This window comes from Cibotium barometz, chromosome 50 (assembly GCF_041138505.1).
Source record: "Cibotium barometz isolate CiBa-2024 chromosome 50, ASM4113850v1, whole genome shotgun sequence".
NCBI classification, from domain to species: Eukaryota; Viridiplantae; Streptophyta; class Polypodiopsida; order Cyatheales; family Cibotiaceae; genus Cibotium; species Cibotium barometz.
The window spans coordinates 21,937,120-21,955,023 of record NC_141095.1 but is presented as its reverse complement, the minus strand read 5'-3'; the positions used below and the strand labels follow the sequence as shown (position 1 = coordinate 21,955,023).

Sequence of the window (17,904 nt, the reverse complement as noted above, 5' to 3'; positions counted from 1 at the left end):
GAGAGTTGCATTTACATCTACAGAAGACCCAAAGGCTCTATGAGACCAAAAGAAAGTGTTACGGTAGCTTCACAAAATAATGCGTCCTAGAGAATGAAAAAGAACAAAACTAGATGCCTACACTATCGTGACAGAGTCTAAGATAGTCATGTGAGTATAAGGTAGTGCTTGGCAGAGTCAAGCCAGAGAGGAGCCACTAAAATGAAGCCAAAGAGGAGCCACTGAAATGCGGGAAATTTCCCACTTTTTAGAGCCATCATGGAGATGGGTGGAACATGAACATGAGAAGTACCCATTCACAACTATAGAGCATGCATGAACGGACAATTTAAAAAATGTGAGCAAATATGTAAGCATATGCATGTGTGGGTGAGAGAGAGAGAGAGAGAAAGAGTGTATGTGTCAGTGTGTTGTATATTAGTACTTTATGAACAAGAATAGGGAGGGTTTGGTTTGTGGTAATTCTGCCAAATTGGCTTGAGAAATAGTTTGCTAAGTTAAGCATTGCAAGGAGAAGAAAAAAGCAGCGTTAACAGAGCTTTTCTTCGATTCTGCGAAGGTTTCTTGCCAGAATTTCACACAGAAATCTCGTACTGCACGGGCATGTCCGAAGAAGAAGGAGAGGAAGACAAAAAAGCCACGGGAGGCACCGTGTGAGCGCCTCTCTCGCAGACAGGCATCGCCTTTCAAGAATACGCCATTGCCTCTCAAGAAGAAGCAGCCATGGGAGCAGGGGACTGCCCAGAGGCTGCCCTACATACAGAGTCGGAGCTTCTGAAGCAAGCTTTGGAGCTTGGCCTTGGCTTCTCCGAATCGCAGCTTTGCAATGCAATCAAAGACCTTGTCAAGGTCAATTTTGCCATCGCTTTTCTAAATCATTTTCTGCTTTATTAAATGTACTTTGTTGAGTATCTCGTATGTATGAATGCATAAATGCATGTTTGTTGAGTATCTCGTATGTATGTATGTATGAATGTATAAGTGCATGCATGTCATAGTTACTGGAAGTGGCAGAAACATCACCGCTGCATGTAGGAAATGGGATGTCCCCCCGACAATGTTTTCATCGGGGAAATGTTTCGCAGTTCAAGAAAGGGGGGGAAACAGCAGAAGAATGTTTCGCAGTAACACCTGGTGTTTCCCTCCAAAACTAGTGTGTTTCTTCTCTCCCTTCTACTCTCTTCTCCTTAGTTTACATCTCCCTTGCTGATGTGGCATTTCCCATTTGAGGCCTCCTGAAACTGCCATTTTCGTTTTGGTTTCTCGTTTCCTTGTTACTATTGTATGTGTGTGTTGCTCGTTAGACGCATATATGTACATGTGTGTGGCTTATTAGCCATAGTAACAAGAACTTTGTTGGAAACGTTGTATCTCTGGCTGCTCCCACTTCCACTCTGTTTCCTTGTGATTCATGTATGTGGATATGTCAACCACCCTTTTTTTTTTTTTCCGAGAAAAGATCCTTTCATTAGTTATATAAAAACGCCCGTAGGGCTACAAAAGATCTCTCCTGCTCATAAGAGAAACAGAGCAGTGAATACAGCAAGGCAGCTCGGGAGACTCTCCCTAGGTGCTGCAAAATACAAGCATCAGTACTAAGGACTGAGGGGCTAAATCATACAATAGGGGGGGGGGATAGCCAAACAGGTGGCCTGTAATGCCAACGGGGGGATCCCGTGTGTAAGGTATAGAAGGGGCCGCTGCGCCAGGTGGTGTGAAAGGCCTGGCGCCGCAAGATCGCCTCGTCCGAGTCGCCTCGGATGCGGTCATACTGTCCTCTCAGGGTGTGGATCAACTCCTGCCAAATCCCCCGTACAGTCTCTGCTGGTGGCTCCAGTCTCCCCTCAAAGGCCGTGAAACACCGGGCCCTCCAGGTGAACCAGATGGTGAGACTGTTGAGGAGCTCCCATCGTAAATCCCTCTCCTGTGTCCAGCTCACAGACGAGAAATCCTGTGCCGGAACCAGGCGAGGCTGGCCCCTAAAGAATCTGATGGCCTGACTGTCCTGCTCCATCTCATAGCCCATAGCAGGCCCTGACGAAGTCGACCAAGCAGCGGCATCCCACGTAAACATACCCTCTGGAGAGAGGGGGGCCAGAATACGCAGCATCCGCAGCCAAATCTGCTGCGCCTGAGGGCAATCCCAAAGGCAATGTCTCTGTGTCTCCATAGGGTGGCCGCATCGGACGCAGGCCGTCGGAAGACCGCTGTAAACAAGCCAGGTGCCAACTGCTGAGCCCCTGTGGTGGGCGACCAGCCACTGGAAAGTCGAGATCCTGCGGGCCTGTCGACTAGCCCAGAGCCGAGCCCAGAAATCCTCCAGGAACTCCTGTGAGAGTCCCTGTAGCCGCCAATGCCCCGCTGCAGCTGGAGAGACCATCCTCCTCGCCGTCAAAATATGCCTCCCCAGCCGAACAGTATACTGGAAAAAGGTGATCTCTGTGGCCTCAAGGGATGCATAAGCATCATGCCACTCGTACTCCCCAGGGTCCCACTGTAACCGGGCCAAGGGGCGCGCTGCATATGCCCATATGCGCCAATCTGGGAGCACATCAGCAGGGTCGAGGTCAATATGCCACTTCCGAGAAGCGGCGGCCACTACCCGTATCCTCTGAAAGGTGCACTTTGCAACCAAAGGCGACTCCACCTCCACTCTCTGAAGTCTGCCCTCATCCTGAATCTCATAGTAGAGGCATCTGCCATCCTCAGTGCAAGCTCTGACAGCAATCAGGATCTCCAATTGAGTAAAGGCTCCCATCCACCGTGGGGCCACTGGCTCGAAAGGCGTGAACCACTCCTCTGTGAGAGCCTCCTGAATATCATCCCTCATAATCATCCCCCCCTCTGAAGTGACTCAGCCTCTCCACCTGGATCTCCTCTGGGAGACTGCAGAAGGTCTGCCAGTCTCCAAAATTGCGTGCTGGGCCTGCCGCTAAAGGTCCCCAGGCTAGACGAGGTCGAGAACCGGGCATATGACCCTGCTCTGTGCGAACCGCTGGGCTCCAGATGAGCGGCTGTCTGGCCGCTCCTCAACACAAGGAGGTCGCCGAGAGAGCCCCGGTCTCAGTAGCTCCCAAGCTCTCAGGATACTCAAAGCAAATCTGTCCTCCCATCCTCTACTGAGGCCTGTCCTCCTCATCTCTATGAAGATCCAGCGAATCTCTGGTGCCCAAGTGCCCCCTGTGCTGGGGGAGCCCGAGTCTGCAGCCGCTGCAAGAGAAGCTCTTTCCAAGGCTCAGCGCCTGGAAGCAGCCTCCGAACAATAAGCTTCCCCAATAAGGCTCTACTCTGATCGACTGGATCTATAATGCCCAGGCCTCCCTGAGCCAGCGGAAGTGTAATAACTGCCCATGCAACCTTTGCTCGGGCTGGCTGACCGTCCCGCCAGACCAAAGAAAGTTCCTGATCAGCCTCTGTACCTGGCTGATGCAAGAGCTCGAGAAGATCCAGCAAGACGTAATGTACCACATGGCACCCTCCCAGCCAAGGATAGTCGAGATGTACTTCAATACAAAAGCTTCTTCCGAATGCTCAGAAGAAGCGGGGCAATCTGCTGCTCAGGTGACAAATCTAGTCCAATCTGGCATCCCAAATACCGCACTGCTGTGCCAGGAGGAATCCATCTAAAGCCGGGGTCCGGGCTCCATGCCGGAGTGGGAGCACTACTGATCCAAAAGGCCACTGTCTTGCGCCAATTGATCAATGCTCCCGAAGCTGCACTAAAAAACTGGAGCGATTGCTCTGCCCGAAGAAGATTGGCCTCTTGGCCATGCAAAAATAAGCCCGTGTCGTCTGCAAACTCAGCATCAAGCAGGTCCTCCCCCCCGGACTGGGAGCTGGAGTCCTCTTAAACCAACCTCCTCTGCCGTCAAATACATGCTCATAGCCTCCGCAAAGAAGAGAAAAAGAAAAGGGGCAAGGGGACACCCCTGTCGGACTGATCTGGTCAGCTCAAAACTCGGCCTCCGTCCTCCTGCAATCAACACCTGGCTACGAGCTGTGGAGTACAGAGCCGCCACCCCTCTGATCCATCCTGGCTCAAAGCCCAGGCGAAGCATAGTGCCCTCTAAGAAACCCCAATCAACTCTATCGTATGCCTTCTTAAAATCGAGAAGCATCACGACCAAGTCCTCGCCAAGAAATCTAGCTCGGGCCGTCGCCTCCCAGAAAGTAAAGATGTTGTCAAGGATACTGCGCTCCTTGACGAATCCTGTCTGGGTAGCATGAATCAACTCCCCCAAAAAGGGCTGGATCCTCAAACTCAAGGCCTTTGCTAAGACCTTGTAGACAGTGTTGAGAATCGTAATAGGCCTCCAATGCCGAATATCATGTGATACTCCCTCCCCCTTGGGGATAAGAAAGATCAAGCCCTCTGAAAAGCTCTGTGGCATCACCCCCGTGTCCAAAACATACTGAAAGCCCCTGCGGAGGCCTGGCCCCAAAAGGTCCCAATAGCGCATAAAAAAGGCCGGCGTCAGTCCGTCCTCCCCTGGGCAACTATGTCGCGGCAGGACCCTCAAGGCCTCGGCAAGCTCAATCTCTGAAAGAGGCGCACCAAGAACTGTACGCATACGATCTGTGACCCTCCTCTACACATGGACCCACACAGTCTGTCTGCAAGCATCTCTGTCCTCGGTGGCTGGCTCCGCTGAAAGCAGGTCTATAAAATGCAGTGGCAATGGCTCTGATCTCCCCGGGCTCAGTAGCTACCGATCCATCCGGTCTACCAAGTTGACGAACTCCTGCCCGAGCATGGCGGGGTCCAGTGATCTCAAAAAACTCCCCAGTCACTCTATCACCAAGCTGCGTCCACAGTCACTCTATCACCAAGCTGCGTCCCCACTGAGAGGCCTGACGACGATAGTAAAACTCATGTCTCTGCTCCTCTGCCTCTCTAACCTCCTGGCGTGCCTGGCTCAGCTGTGACGCCAACCACTCACATGCAGGCTGCTGCTCCTGAAGGCGCTGTAGCAAAGCAAGGCTGCGTCTCAGCTGATGCTTCCGCTCGCGAATCTCTCCCAGCCGTGTCAAAGCTGCAGCGTGCAGAAAAGAGCTAAGCTCGATGAGTCCTTGGGCACACTGGCCTGCTGCATCCTGGTCAGAGCACTGACTATCATGCCAGATCCTCTCAATGTCCTCAGCGAGACTGGGATCTGTAAGTACCCTCTCTGGGATCCTCAACTGCAAGCTGGGCTCCCGTGTCGTCTCCTCCAATGTCAGGATAACTGGTGCATGATCTGAAAATGAGGTGCTAGCGAGAATGCCGACGGAGCCCCCTCGCTCGCCTAACCAGTCGCCCACATAAAAGCGATCAATCCGTGATAGATTAGTCCCTCCTTGTCGGCGATCCGACCGAGAGAAACTAAGGCTGTCCTGAGAGCGGGAGAAGGCCCGATGCTGCCATGCATCAGTGATCCTCAGTGACATGCAAAACTGGTCCCAAGCTGCAAGCTCCGTGCCGTGCACTGTAACATGACTGCCTCCCACCCTATCGGCCGGGTCCTCAAGCATGTTGAAGTCTCCCTCGACACACCAATGTGCGGCCTCTGGCAATGCATCCGTAACTTGGGTCCAGAACTCTGCTCTGGCACTAGCATGATTAGGCACATAGACGTTGAGCACGCCCAATAGCTCATCATGCATCCTCAGAAGAATGACATACTGTGCTCTACCAGGCACAATGATCCCTCGATCCACAATGGCCTGTCGCCATACATCTGCAATGACCATGCATACTCCTCCCTGTCCACCCAAAGGACCAAACCTTGCAGACCAAAAGGTATCCCATCTACCAGGCATCATCGAACCATATCTCCGGATCCTGCTCTCACCCAAGTGGTGCTCCTGCATCATCAAAATATCAATGCTGCCACCAACCAGGCATCTCTGAAGCTCCTGCCTCAAGCAACCACGATAGCGTATAAAATGTGCTCCGCCCAGGCCCTTTACATTCCATGAGATAATCCTCATGGATGACCTGCTGAGGTGGATGCTGTCTCAGCCGTATGGCGGGCCTTCGCAAGCGGCTTGGATGGAGAGTAGTCCCCATCCGAGCGGCTGCGAATCTGCCCACCCGGTGTACTGCAAGAATCACGGATCAGGCGCTAGTGGCTGTGGCCCATGGCGACTGCCTCCCACTCTGACAGAGCAACCTCGTGTATACATACATATCCAGGGTCGCGTGCTAAGTCTGCCACTATACGCACGACCAAATGACGATTCCCTGAGGCATCCACACTCCCGGGATCCAAGAAAAAATGAGCCAACTCCCATAGCCGGCCTATCACATCTGTCACCTCTAGATCGCTCACATGATGAGAAAACTCAACTGCCTGAGTCTTCAAAGTGCTAAGAGCGAGCTCTAGAGTCCACTCCCGGTCGCAAGGGCCACATAGAGGGAATGAGAAGGCCACCGCTGAATCAAGTGCCTTCTCCCCGCGGGCCGGAGGTATCACTACATGAACTCGGATGGGTGCTGGCTCATGGGGGCCCTCTGCTCCAAAAAGCCGAGTGAAGGCGTAATCAAAAGCCTCCGATCGCTGTCTAACACCGAGGCGACTCAGCCGACTGCGGATAGATGATATTCGTGAAGCCCGAATCGGCATGGTAGGTCTCCTCTGTGGTGCTCGAGCGAGGTCGGTGCTAAGCGCCCTCCGGACTGCGGGCGAACGCCAGGGGACTGCCAGGGCCTCCCAGGAAGGCGAGGCGGGTGGGGGGGGGGAGGAGGGGGGGGCGAGGGGGGTGGAGAGGGAGCCGCTGCCGAAACCGGAGCGGGGACGGGAGGAGGCGAAGGTGGAAGCGAGGCGGCGGGAGGGGACGGGGGTGGGGGGGTGAAGGAGGGGGTGCTGGCATCTCCTGGTCCTCAGTCGTCACCGTAGGGGTCTCCTCTTGGAGGGGAGCAAAGCTGTTCCTCACGGGAACCCAGTGAGGCTGAGACTGTGGCTGCTGCTGCAGCGGTCTCTGGGCGTGCTGCTGTGGCTGTCTCCCTCGGCGGCGCCCCTGTCCAGGCTGCCACTCCGAGGTCTCTGTGGCCTGAGCAGGTGTCCCGGAGGCAGCCTGCCGTGCCACATCTGTGGGCGGGCCATCAGGGGCCTGCTGTTGTGGTGAGGGTCGAGGTCTCCTGCGAGGGCAGGCCTTGGCCAGATGACCGACCTGCCTGCAAATGAAGCACTGGTTCGGGAGCCCCGAGAACTCCACTCTCTGATCAATCCATCCCCCCCCTATCCTAGGTAGTTGAATGACCTTAGGAAGGGAGGAGATGTCAGACACCAAAACTCTGACGGAGGGTAGCCCAGCTGCTCTGGCCACCACTGAAGCTGCTGTGGGGCCAGTCTCTAGTACCGAGCCCACCAATGCTCCTAGCCGAGAGAGGAGCGGAAGATACCCCCGGCGGAGTCCAGGGAATCAAACTGTAACATGAAAAAGGCGCTCTCCCTGCTCAGCCCCGCTGCTGGGTCAAAGCCATGCTGCCAAGGTTTGAAGAAAGCCCGAGCACCCCTGATGTCAAGGGGACTCATGGCAAGGACCTTGGCCACGCTCTGGGCGGTCTCGAACTCGATCTGATAATGTCCACGGCCCAGTAGCTGTACGTCCAGAATCTTGCCCACATCTGCAAGAAGGCGGGCCTGGAGAAGATCCCGGATCTCCCCTCTGCTGGGGCGAGTGCCGACTATACGGCAGATGGTGGAATGAGCCTGGAGGCGTTCCACCTTTGCGGTGAGGCTCGCTTCCTCTTCCGGCGAAAGAGAAAGCCTGATGGGGGTGTCCTCAGGGGCGGGCGAGGGGGCTGCGGATGAGTCCCTCTGAGGCGGGGCGGGAGGAGCCTCCATCAGAGTCTGAAGCTAAGGCGAAGGTGAGGCGAAAGTGGAGATCCTGCAAGAAACGAGCTGCACACAAAGAGGCGGAAGACGAAGGCCGGAGAAAAAGGAAAAAAACCCCCCTGGGGGCGGAAGTCAGCAAGAAAGGGGGGGGGGGGGTGAAGTGGCGAAGGAGAAGCCCCCCGGGGGGGGGGGGGGGGGGGGGGGGGGAGCTGCGCGCAAGAGGGGCGGGGAGGAAAAATGCTGGCGGAGGGGGGGGTCGGGGCGCTGCAGAGGGGAGGAGGGCGCGAAGAGGGGGGGGGGCGAGAAGGCGAGGAGGGGCGGCGGGCAGTGCAGCGAGGGAGGGGGGCGCAGCAGCGAAAGCAGGCGGAGGGGGCAAAAGGAGGGGGCGGCGGGCAGAGCAGCGTGGGAGGGGGGCGCAGAAGCGACAGCAGGCGGGGGGGCAAGAGAAGGCTCAAGGGGACAAGCAGGCAGGTAGGCGGGGGGCGCAGGTGTGCAGGAAGCGCAAGCAGGGATGGGCGGGAGCTTCAGCGAGCAATTGAGCAGATCTAAGTTGTCAACCACTTTTGTTTCCTATACTCAAATCTAGCATTACGTAATTATAGGAGTGTGACACACCTGCCATTGATCACTATTGACATATGTATGCAGCCTCTTGAAGGTGCCCGTTGGCTCACAAGCGTGTACCTGTAGTAGGGTTGGTTGCTCAGCACGCTAAAGTGATTGTTCTTCTAGGAAACTATTCCCGGGAGTCCTTGACACTCATGACACAATGTAACCCTTAAAACAGGCTTTAATGTAAGCATAGAACAATGCACAAGAATACTGTAAACGTCACTTGTATTACTTCCAAGAAGTTGTTACATGCCCCTCACTGCACCGTGCACACCCAACAGTGGTCACAGTGCGATGGACAACAGACAGGATGGAATGACAATTGACTCAAATAGGATGAACAAGACGAGATGACAGTGACGGAGCAGACTGAGCTGAAAAGTGGTATGTATAATAGGATGCCCCAATGGTTCCATTGATGTGTCTTTTAATGCTTTGGAGAGTCATACCGGTGTGATAGTGCGGTATCTTTTGGCATGTGCACCTCCCATGTCTCCGTTGGTGCGTTTCTTGGATAATCTTTGGAGATCTGTTGTTGTGGCCACTGGATGGTCCAACCAAGATGGTCCAAGATGACCCAGCTGGATGGTCTAGGATGATCAGCCAGGATGGTCCACCCAGCATGGTCGAGGCAGGATGGTCCAGCTGAAACACTGCACACTGCACACTGTGGGCACCCTTGGTGGCATTCACCACTGGAGTGCTCATCATTGTCTTGGGTGAGGAAAACAGAACTGAGATGGAAAAATAAATTGCTAATTGGTAAAATTTGAATGAAAGGAAAGCACTATACTGCCAGTAGATCATGAAATGTAATATGTACGAAGTGAGAAAAAATAACTAACGCCGCATCAAGCTGGAGGGAAACCTTGAGTGCTGACTGAAGAACTTTGGACCATAGTAATGTTGAGGGTTGGGATCCATTGAGAAGGTTCTGGAGAGATACGAGCTCCTTGCCCTGTCCTGCAGTACCACTTGATCTCGTAGATTGTCAGCACCTCCTCAGTGCAACGAGAAGATGAAGTGCGGAGGTTGGTGAGCTCAGGCTGTGTGTCATGAAGGTGCTACTGAAGATCGGAGTGTTGAGCTTGGAGATCCTGAATCGTGTCCTCTGTGTGGCGAGCTCGCACTGTGGCGTCTCGTAAAATAGTAGCGAGCTCGAAACATGACTCTTCGGGCACACCCTCCTGAGAGTCTAGCACCACTTGGGCGCTCTCTTGTGACTTGTAGATGGTGTGTGAATAAGGTGTATGCCTTGTTCTTGGGGATAATTAATATCGTCTTGTCACTTATGATCCTTGGATGCATCCGTAAGCTTGTCTCTTGTTATGGCAACATAAAAAAATTGCAAGTACATATGTTAGCCATTTCATGCATGAAATAAACATTAATAATGAGAGGCTCACTTAATTAACCCCAAACCATGGTTTTTCTTAATGACTCATGGTTAACCACATTGAAATAATTATGAGATTTCCAGGATGAAGTTCTCCAACAACAGTTTTCACGAATAAATGTGATGGAAGTGGGCTAGAATTGAGCCTATTTTTTGTTTTATAAAAATGAATAGTTCAAAAGTGTAGTCAAAGCTGGTAGAGCCACTTGTGACTTGTGAGATGGATCCTACTCCTGGCTTTCTTTGCTCTTTTCAGTAATCAAATTCTTTGCAAGATGCTAAGCTGCTATGTTTGCTGTTTACTGCTGTGTTAAGCAAAGTGCTTCTAATCCCTCAGCCTACTGCAGTGAGCTACCTGACTCATAGCATTAGAATGAAGTCTTAGATTTCCATGTGTGGTATGAAGTTTTTGGGAATCATGCGGTCTGGAAAGTTGTTGGGAGAAGACCTAATGGAGTTGCATCATACATAAGAAACCAATCAATCTGTTGTCATGATTAGTAATTGAATGTATGGCTTCATAAGTTTTTGGATGTCTGCAGGCTTTTGGCAGCTACGAGGAAGCCTTTGCTTGGATTCCACGAGACAATTTTACTGTTCTTGTCAACTATATTCTTGACAATGCAGTCTCGGTAACTTCTGCTGCACGTTTTCATGCCCCCATGTGTTTGATGATTTCTCATAACAAGAGTTAACAAATGTTATTTACCTTGCCGTTGCTTGTGTGGTGTGGCTTGGGACAGGACTGTCAGCAGTCCAGGTCTCCAGTCCGTTTGGAGGAAATCAGAAAGATTGGCACTCCTCTTATGAGTGATCACAGGGAGAAATCTCGAGCCAAAGAGAGCAATGGAAACTTGTCAAAAAGGCAAATGGTAAAAAAGGAGGAGCTCTCAGATGGCAGTTTTGACTGTTTGAGCCTTGCAAAGAGTGACCGACCTATTCTGTCAGATGGATTATCTAATAACAGAGTGGAGGTCTCTACATCACAAAAGACTGGCAGATTGGATAGAAATGCACTGCGATTGCACTATAAAGGGAAATTCTGTAGAACCTCCAAACCTGAACAAGTGACGCCTGTGGATTTTCCAGTCACTAACACACCTGAACAAGTGACACCTGTGGTTTCTATAGATTTTCCACTCAACGAGACACCAAATAATACAAATGGTTTGAAAAGTAGAGCCCATCCTTGTGAATCAGGTCAGCAGTTGAATTCTAAGGCCGAATTTAAGAAATCAGGCTCATTGAAGAATACACACCTTAATGCTGTGAATGCCACTTCACCCTCCTTGGCTGCTCGAGGATGGCAAAGCTCCCGTCACAAGTCATCTGAAGAAGGTTCAAGTGAGAGAATGAAGCATGGTAGCAGTGTATCTGTGCCCGTTTCTAACAAGGGTTCCCTGAATAGGGTTCATTCATCTCAGAATGAATACACTACACTAACATCACAGATTAGGCCAGGGAATGCATCTGCTTGCAGCTTGAAGACTATATCAAATCAAGAATCAAATAGCTCAATGGAACAATCTGAGCAGTTTTCACAGATCAGGCCAGGGATTGCATATGCTTGCAGCATGAAGACTACATCAAACGGTAAAGATCACCAAGCAGGAAGAAAAAGAGGGCAAGAATCAAATGGTTCAATGGAAACTTCAATCACATTCCAGAAAAAGGGAAGGTTGCCTGGGCTTCGAGCAACGCTTGAGCTTGTTCCAGAGGTAAGGACCTCGACACCAAGTGGGTGTCAAGATCTGGCAACGGGGCATGGGACCATCCCACAAGGTATGAATCCCAAGAGTGCTGAACTCAAAGGTTGGAGTTCTAACCATGAACAGCATTCTACTAGTCAGCTGCCAGCAGATGATGTCAGGACCAACTCTGGAATTGTGGTTAAACATGGCACAGTCAAAGAAGCAGTAGCAGAGGAACACGGTGCTGCACATGAAAAGATTTCTGTGGTTTTGGACCCGGATGTAATAGGAGAACTCCCGAGCTCATTAAGTGAAAATGAAAGCAAGGACAAGAGCTGTGCTGTGAGGGGGATCAAAAAGGAAGAAACTTGTGAAGGAGATGCTGTGCCCTCAAAAAATGGGCAGAAAACATCTTGCAGTAAGTCCGATGGGGGTGCAAATGCACAAAGTTGTGTCACGGGTTCTGCTGAAAGCTCATGGGTAGTGCAACTCGAAGCATGTTTGAAGGAAGGAAACTGTGAAAGGGCCATTGAGGTCTTTATGGCATGGAAAAAAGAGGGGTTCAAAGTAAGCTAAAGTTCTTCTGAGAAGGATTCTGTTTCTTGTTTGTGATAGCCCGCATCTAATAGAAACTTGTTGGTGATTCTTGAAGTTTACTTTTCAACTGATGTGCAGGTGGAAACCCGATGGACTGAGCAGAATAGCTTTCTTTTAGAAGGTTGAAATCGTGTCCCAATCCACACACAGACACATGCATGCACAAATGCACATGCACGTGCATGCACTCTCTTTTTCTCTCTTTCTGAGAGAGAGAGAGAGAGAGAGAGAGAGAGAGAGAGAGAGATATTAAGCGTCTACTAAAGACCCAATGGGCCTATGAGACCAAAGTGATACAATAATGTCCATGGCATATCTCATCATGGAATGGAAAATAAAACAGAAAGAAAACATGAACATAGCTATCTCACTAGGGTGATACAAAACTGTCCATGGAAACTCATCATGGAATACTCAGAACATAGAAACATGAGATCAACATCAGCTCCGAGTAGATGGTATACCACTCTCCAAAATATCAAGCATGGGGCTAATGAGTATGGCCGAGAGCTCTCCCTGAGCTATGTCACGTGGAAAGGTAGCTCGATGGCGGTGGAGCATGTCCTAGATCTGGAGCTGATGAGGTGATCGTGGCTGAGGGGGGGGGGGTGGGGGCGTCGGGCACGCTGGAGTGTGGAGGCTCGGTCCGAAGTAACTCCTCTCGGGCGAGGTAGGTCAAGAGCAGCTCGTGGAGGGTCCACAAGATCCACTACATTGGTGTCGTCCACCTCCTGGGTCCAGAAGAAACTGGTGATGGTTGGCTAGTGAAGGAGGGGGCGAGGTGGCTACGGCGGAAGCTCTCTCAAGGTGTCCTTGTGTCCGTGGAGCTCAAGCAAGAAGAGGCCTAGGCAACGCTGGTCTTGGAAGTTAATGATCCTGGAGAGTGGACCAAATCCCTCACGAAATAGACAATGAAACCTCTCGCAGATCTCATAGTATACTGGGCAGTGGCATATGTCATGCTCCTCCGTCTCAACCTCTATGTGGTGTAATTGGTAGATTCTCTCCTCTCTGGGTCTCCGTATGAGCTTCCCGGTTCTGAAGATGCGTTCAACTCTACCTATCTCCACTTTGAGGCAGTGGGATGAAACCCGTATTTGGCCAATCGCAATCCGCATGGCATGGGACATGTGAACACTCAAGTAGCCTGGCTGTTGGATGAATCCATCCTCAATGAGTGTGAGGAAGTGATCTCTGTAGAAGTGCATCTTCGTGGGGAGCTCCGGAGGTGTGATCCATGTGCAATGGGTGTAGAGGCTGAGAAGATCTAACCGGATAACCTGGTTGGTATCCTCGTGAGACAGTTGGAGAAAAGGGGAGTCCAAACTGTACTGAAGGGGGGGTACGCAGTCCATGCGGAGCCCATATATTGAGAACCAAGTGGAAACTGGTGCATACCATACTCCAGAGTGGCCCTCAAGTGCTAGCTGTCTTGAGGACTCTAGGGCAAGCCTCGGGTATCTGTGGGGATCCATGTGACTGATGCGATGGAGGTATGTGACTATCTAGAAGAGTGCATACACTACCATTGGGGCTGCAACAAACTCTGCCTGGATAATCTGGTGTGGGACTGATGGTTTGCTGCGGATCATACGGGAGATCATGACTTGGGGCCTCTCAACTCGTTGCCAATCCTCATCGGATAAATTTGGCCCCAGAAGGCTACTCCATACATCAAGGCTGGTGTGACAAGGGTGTCAAAAAGCCAGCCCTTCGTCCTGGGCTCTTGGAAATGTGCCTGGAAGCACTGCCGCTCAAGTAAGCTCAAGGTTGCATATCCCCGTGTCACTCTGGCATGTGTTGCGGGAACCATGGTAAAGCGTGGGCCACTGAAAGTGACACCAAGGTAGACATAGGATGAGACAATCTCCACAAGATCCCCTCTATATGTGAAGTTCAATCTGGATGTGAAGGGGCGAGAGGTATTGACGATCATTACCTTGGTTTTACTCCCAGAGCCCCTCAGCTTAATCTTAAAGGAGGACGATGTTATATGCATAAAAGTAGTAGGGGGGTCAATATGCTTGCTAGTGTGGGACCAACCCCGCCTAATCTATCAATGAAGCTCGATAGCTCATCAATGTAGAGGCCAAAAAGAGTGGGTGATAGATGGCAGCCCTGTTTCACCCCAAGAGTAGAAATCTCTTGCAATGTACCTTTGGGGCTCGCACTTGTCCGATGACAGACTCATATAGGGCGATGATGCTCCAGACCATGTTAGATGGGACTCCTATCTCGTGTAGACGCTATAGGAGGCCGGCTCGGAGTACAATCTACTAAAAAGCTTTGCAGAAATCCACAAAGCAGTAGTAGATCCTCTGATGTCATGCTTTGCCCTCCTTGATGGCACGGAGGGTGCAGATGTGGTCAAGGGCACAATAGCTCCTCTGAAAGCTTGCATGTCCTGAGGCTTTGCATCCGTGTCTCTGTGCAAATGAACTGAGCTCCGCCTCTAGCACCGATCCATAGATCTTTGGATTGGAGGATGGGGGTGATGGTGTTAGTGGACCTAGAGGGTGGAAATCCTTCACAAAGGTCTCTATTGAACATGTAGGCTAGTGGGTGTGCGAGGGTATCATTGGCATGTGAGATGTACTCGGCCGTGAGTCCCTTGTGATTGTGGGCCCGCCCATCACGTAGTCTGCAGATGGCTTCGAGGACCATGCCCTTCGTGAAGAAGGTGGAGGTGGTGGGGGCAAAGGTGGCTGATGGGGGATATGATAGAGGTAGCATATATACCATCCTCACCTATGGCCTTATAGTCACCTATAAGTTCAGGCTATATCATCATCTTGAAGGATGTCTAGCGTGTGGTCATTGTGTGTGTGTGTGTGTGTGTGTGTGTGTGTGTGTACATATATACATATACACAGTCATTGTCGTTATTAAATCAAAATTACTTTTTAATGGTTATACAACTAATATTTAAAAAATTACCATCTTTTAAAATGGAAGGCATGCCTCTTGAGAGCTCTTATCAGATATTTAAAACAAGATTTTGGCTCTATTTAAGTTAGTTAAAATCCCACAAATGGATCTGATACTATGGTTGTTTTGGTTAATGCAACTGAAGGTGGTGGGCATGAAATGTTGCCAGATATCCCTGGGAAGAAAAGGGGCTATGTGGTCAGCTACGATATAAGTAGAGGCTTGTAGGTGATTTCATTGTTTGAACTGATTGCTTGTAGCAGTTCAATGGTTTATTCGGAGGACTTTGATGCTTGACTTGTATGCATTCCCAAATCATATTGTAAGACGAAATGTTACCTCAGGGAAAAGCTGCCAATATCATGTGTAAACGAATACAATGCAGACATCTTACCTGAAGATTTTCTGTATGTTACAAGCTCCGTAATCAGAGCGGGTATTCCTCTACCTTAAGATGTCTTAATTTTGCATTGATTTTTTCAAATTAGAGCAATGTGATGTTTGTGGTGTGTTACACTCTTGCAGCTGCTCATGTTGACACATCCTTCAGTAGAATTGGGGACCTTCATTGCTGCTGCTCAGATGATTGTCTAAGGTGAGGGTTTGACTCTTAATTGGTTGCAGCTTTCTCCACAAGCTATTGAGTATGAATAGTGTAAGTATCTTAGCTCGTGTCCATGTGCCTATCGACTTCTTTGTAATCATTCTAATCATGTGGCTGGACTATGATGAGAACAAAGGGCCCATGAGTTCTGATAACAGGGATAAGCATGGCTTTGAGTGAATTGTCTAGGATGGGTTACTGGAACTAGAAGAAGCTGGGAAAAGCATGTTTTCAGCAGGCTAAGAGTGTTATAATAGTACCAAACTTTACAGAAAGCAAGTTGGGTTGGTTGGATTAGTCAAAATTCAATTTAATTGGAGGCAGCGGAGAGTCTTTGGTGTGGTATCTCTTTGAGATACGCGTGTGATCACGTGCAACATATCTCTGTGCAAGGTGTGCGCATCTGTCAGAGACATAGGGGAATTGCTGGAGTTGTGAATGAATCTCCGGCAGAAGGCCTTGCATAAGCTCCACTATGGCAGTGGCATTCCTAGCCTCCCAATAGCGGATAACTTGAGGAAGTGATAGAGAGGGATGGGGTTTTGGTTCAAGTCCCTTCACCAGCTTCCAGGAACCTTGATTAGTGAAAACTTGTTCCATAAGATTAGCCCAGGTGGTGTAATTAGACCCATTGAAACGAGTCTTTTCTGTGAAAGTATTTCTGGACATAGAGACGTGAAAGGAAGGAGGTGGGGGGGTCCAGGATGGCTGGTACCCATATCCGGAGTGTAAAGAGTGAGGAGGAACTCCAGAAAATCCACTAATACCAGGCACAGGTGTAGGACCTGGCGAGGGTACTCCATAAGATGGAATATAAGATTGGGCACTCGGCATAGGTGGAATACCTGAATGAGGCATAAACCCTTGAGTGGGCACATAAGCGAGAAAAGTAGTAGTGTCAGAGAGGGGTTGGTAAACACCATGATACCCCGGAATGTTGGGTGGCACCACAGTACTAGGAGGCATAGTGCTGATAGATACCTGTGTTGGGTAAAACCCATAAGCAGGACCCAATGGGGGTGCAGCCGGTAATGGCTACACGCCAACACTACCAAGAAGAAACATGGGTTGGGTGGGAGGGTTTTGTGCTTGAGGTTGTGCATGACAATGGATCTCTGAATGACCGAAGAGGTACCTGTCCTTCCCGAGAAAAAGTCCCATACCGAAGTCCAGGATGTTGGCTAGATTGAGTAGCAGGGCTCTTGAGATGAGGTTGGATACGTGGGTCCAGTATTGGCACACTGGCTGTAGGCATGTATCCTCCTATGGAAGTGAAGTCTGATAAGCTTGGAGAAGAAAGAAGAGATGCCAAGGGTGTAGAGGGTGAATAGGTGTAAATGGGCTGGTCGTCTCCCAATGAAAGACCTCGAACGGGGCTATCCAGTGAATAAGAAGTCCCATCCTCCATATGATCTATATCTGAATAAGGAGAATCAACATCTGGTAAGAAAGGGTGGTCCTCCGGAATTGTGGGTAGACGATCCACGTTAGAAATGAGCAGAGATGGCTGCCGTCCCGATGTCGAGGTAAAGGAGCAGAGAGGGCTGCTGTCCCGGTGATGATGGATGAGGGTGGAGAGGGCCGCGATCCCGAGGTAATAGAAGCTGAAAAAATGCTGGAAAGCTATACTGTAGCACAGAGGGCTGCTGTCCCATGTGCTGTAGATAAAACACTGATATACTGTGGACGAAAGCTACTGCAGAACAGCTCCTGAGAAACGCTGATGTACTGTAGACGAAGGCTACTGCAGAACAGTAGCTGTAGGTAAAAACACAGCCTGAAGAGGATGAAAACGGGCAGCAGCAGCAGCAGGTGATGCGCAATCTGTAGATGCGGAAACACCGGCAGCAGCAGAAGGTAACGATGCGCTGCCTGTAGACGAAGAAGCACCGGCTGCAGCAAGACTCGGAGCTATAATATTCTGTATGTTTTCTGAATTATGTTGAGTTTCTTATATATACGCAGTAGGACTGCTGGTCGGTCAGGGTGAGCTGTCGGCCAGCAGCAAAGACAAGTAAAGGCCAAAAAATACCCTTTTGGCCTGGATAAAATAGCAGGTTTGGACATGTTTTCACGCATGTTCAACATATATTTCCTCCTGAAGGTCCCCGTTGAAAAAGGCAGACTTGACATCCATCTGAAAGATGGGCCAAGAGAAGTGAGCAGCAATTGCAAGAACAATGCGAATGGTGGTATACCTGGCGGTGGGAGAAAAAGTCTCCGAGAAGTCCTCGCCTTCATTTTGGGCATAGCCCT

The 17,904-nt window shown here is 50.4% G+C and overlaps 1 protein-coding gene across 4 annotated transcripts in view; it reads left to right on the top strand.

Annotated features, from left to right (window-relative positions):
• Positions 1-375: 375 nt before the first annotated feature.
• Positions 376-17,904, top strand: part of LOC147609940 (uncharacterized) — a 52,463-nt gene continuing 34,934 nt past the window's right edge. For all 4 annotated transcript variants that reach the window (XM_086786668.1, XM_086786666.1, XM_086786667.1 and 1 more), the window contains exons 1-7: positions 376-849; positions 10,371-10,460; positions 10,572-12,086; positions 12,195-12,237; positions 15,190-15,268; positions 15,389-15,480; positions 15,570-15,639. In XM_086786668.1, the coding sequence (XP_086642794.1) occupies positions 724-849; positions 10,371-10,460; positions 10,572-12,086; positions 12,195-12,237; positions 15,190-15,268; positions 15,389-15,480; positions 15,570-15,639 (2,015 nt within the window). In that variant the 5' untranslated portion in view covers positions 376-723. The remainder of the gene's footprint in view (positions 850-10,370; positions 10,461-10,571; positions 12,087-12,194; positions 12,238-15,189; positions 15,269-15,388; positions 15,481-15,569; positions 15,640-17,904) is intronic.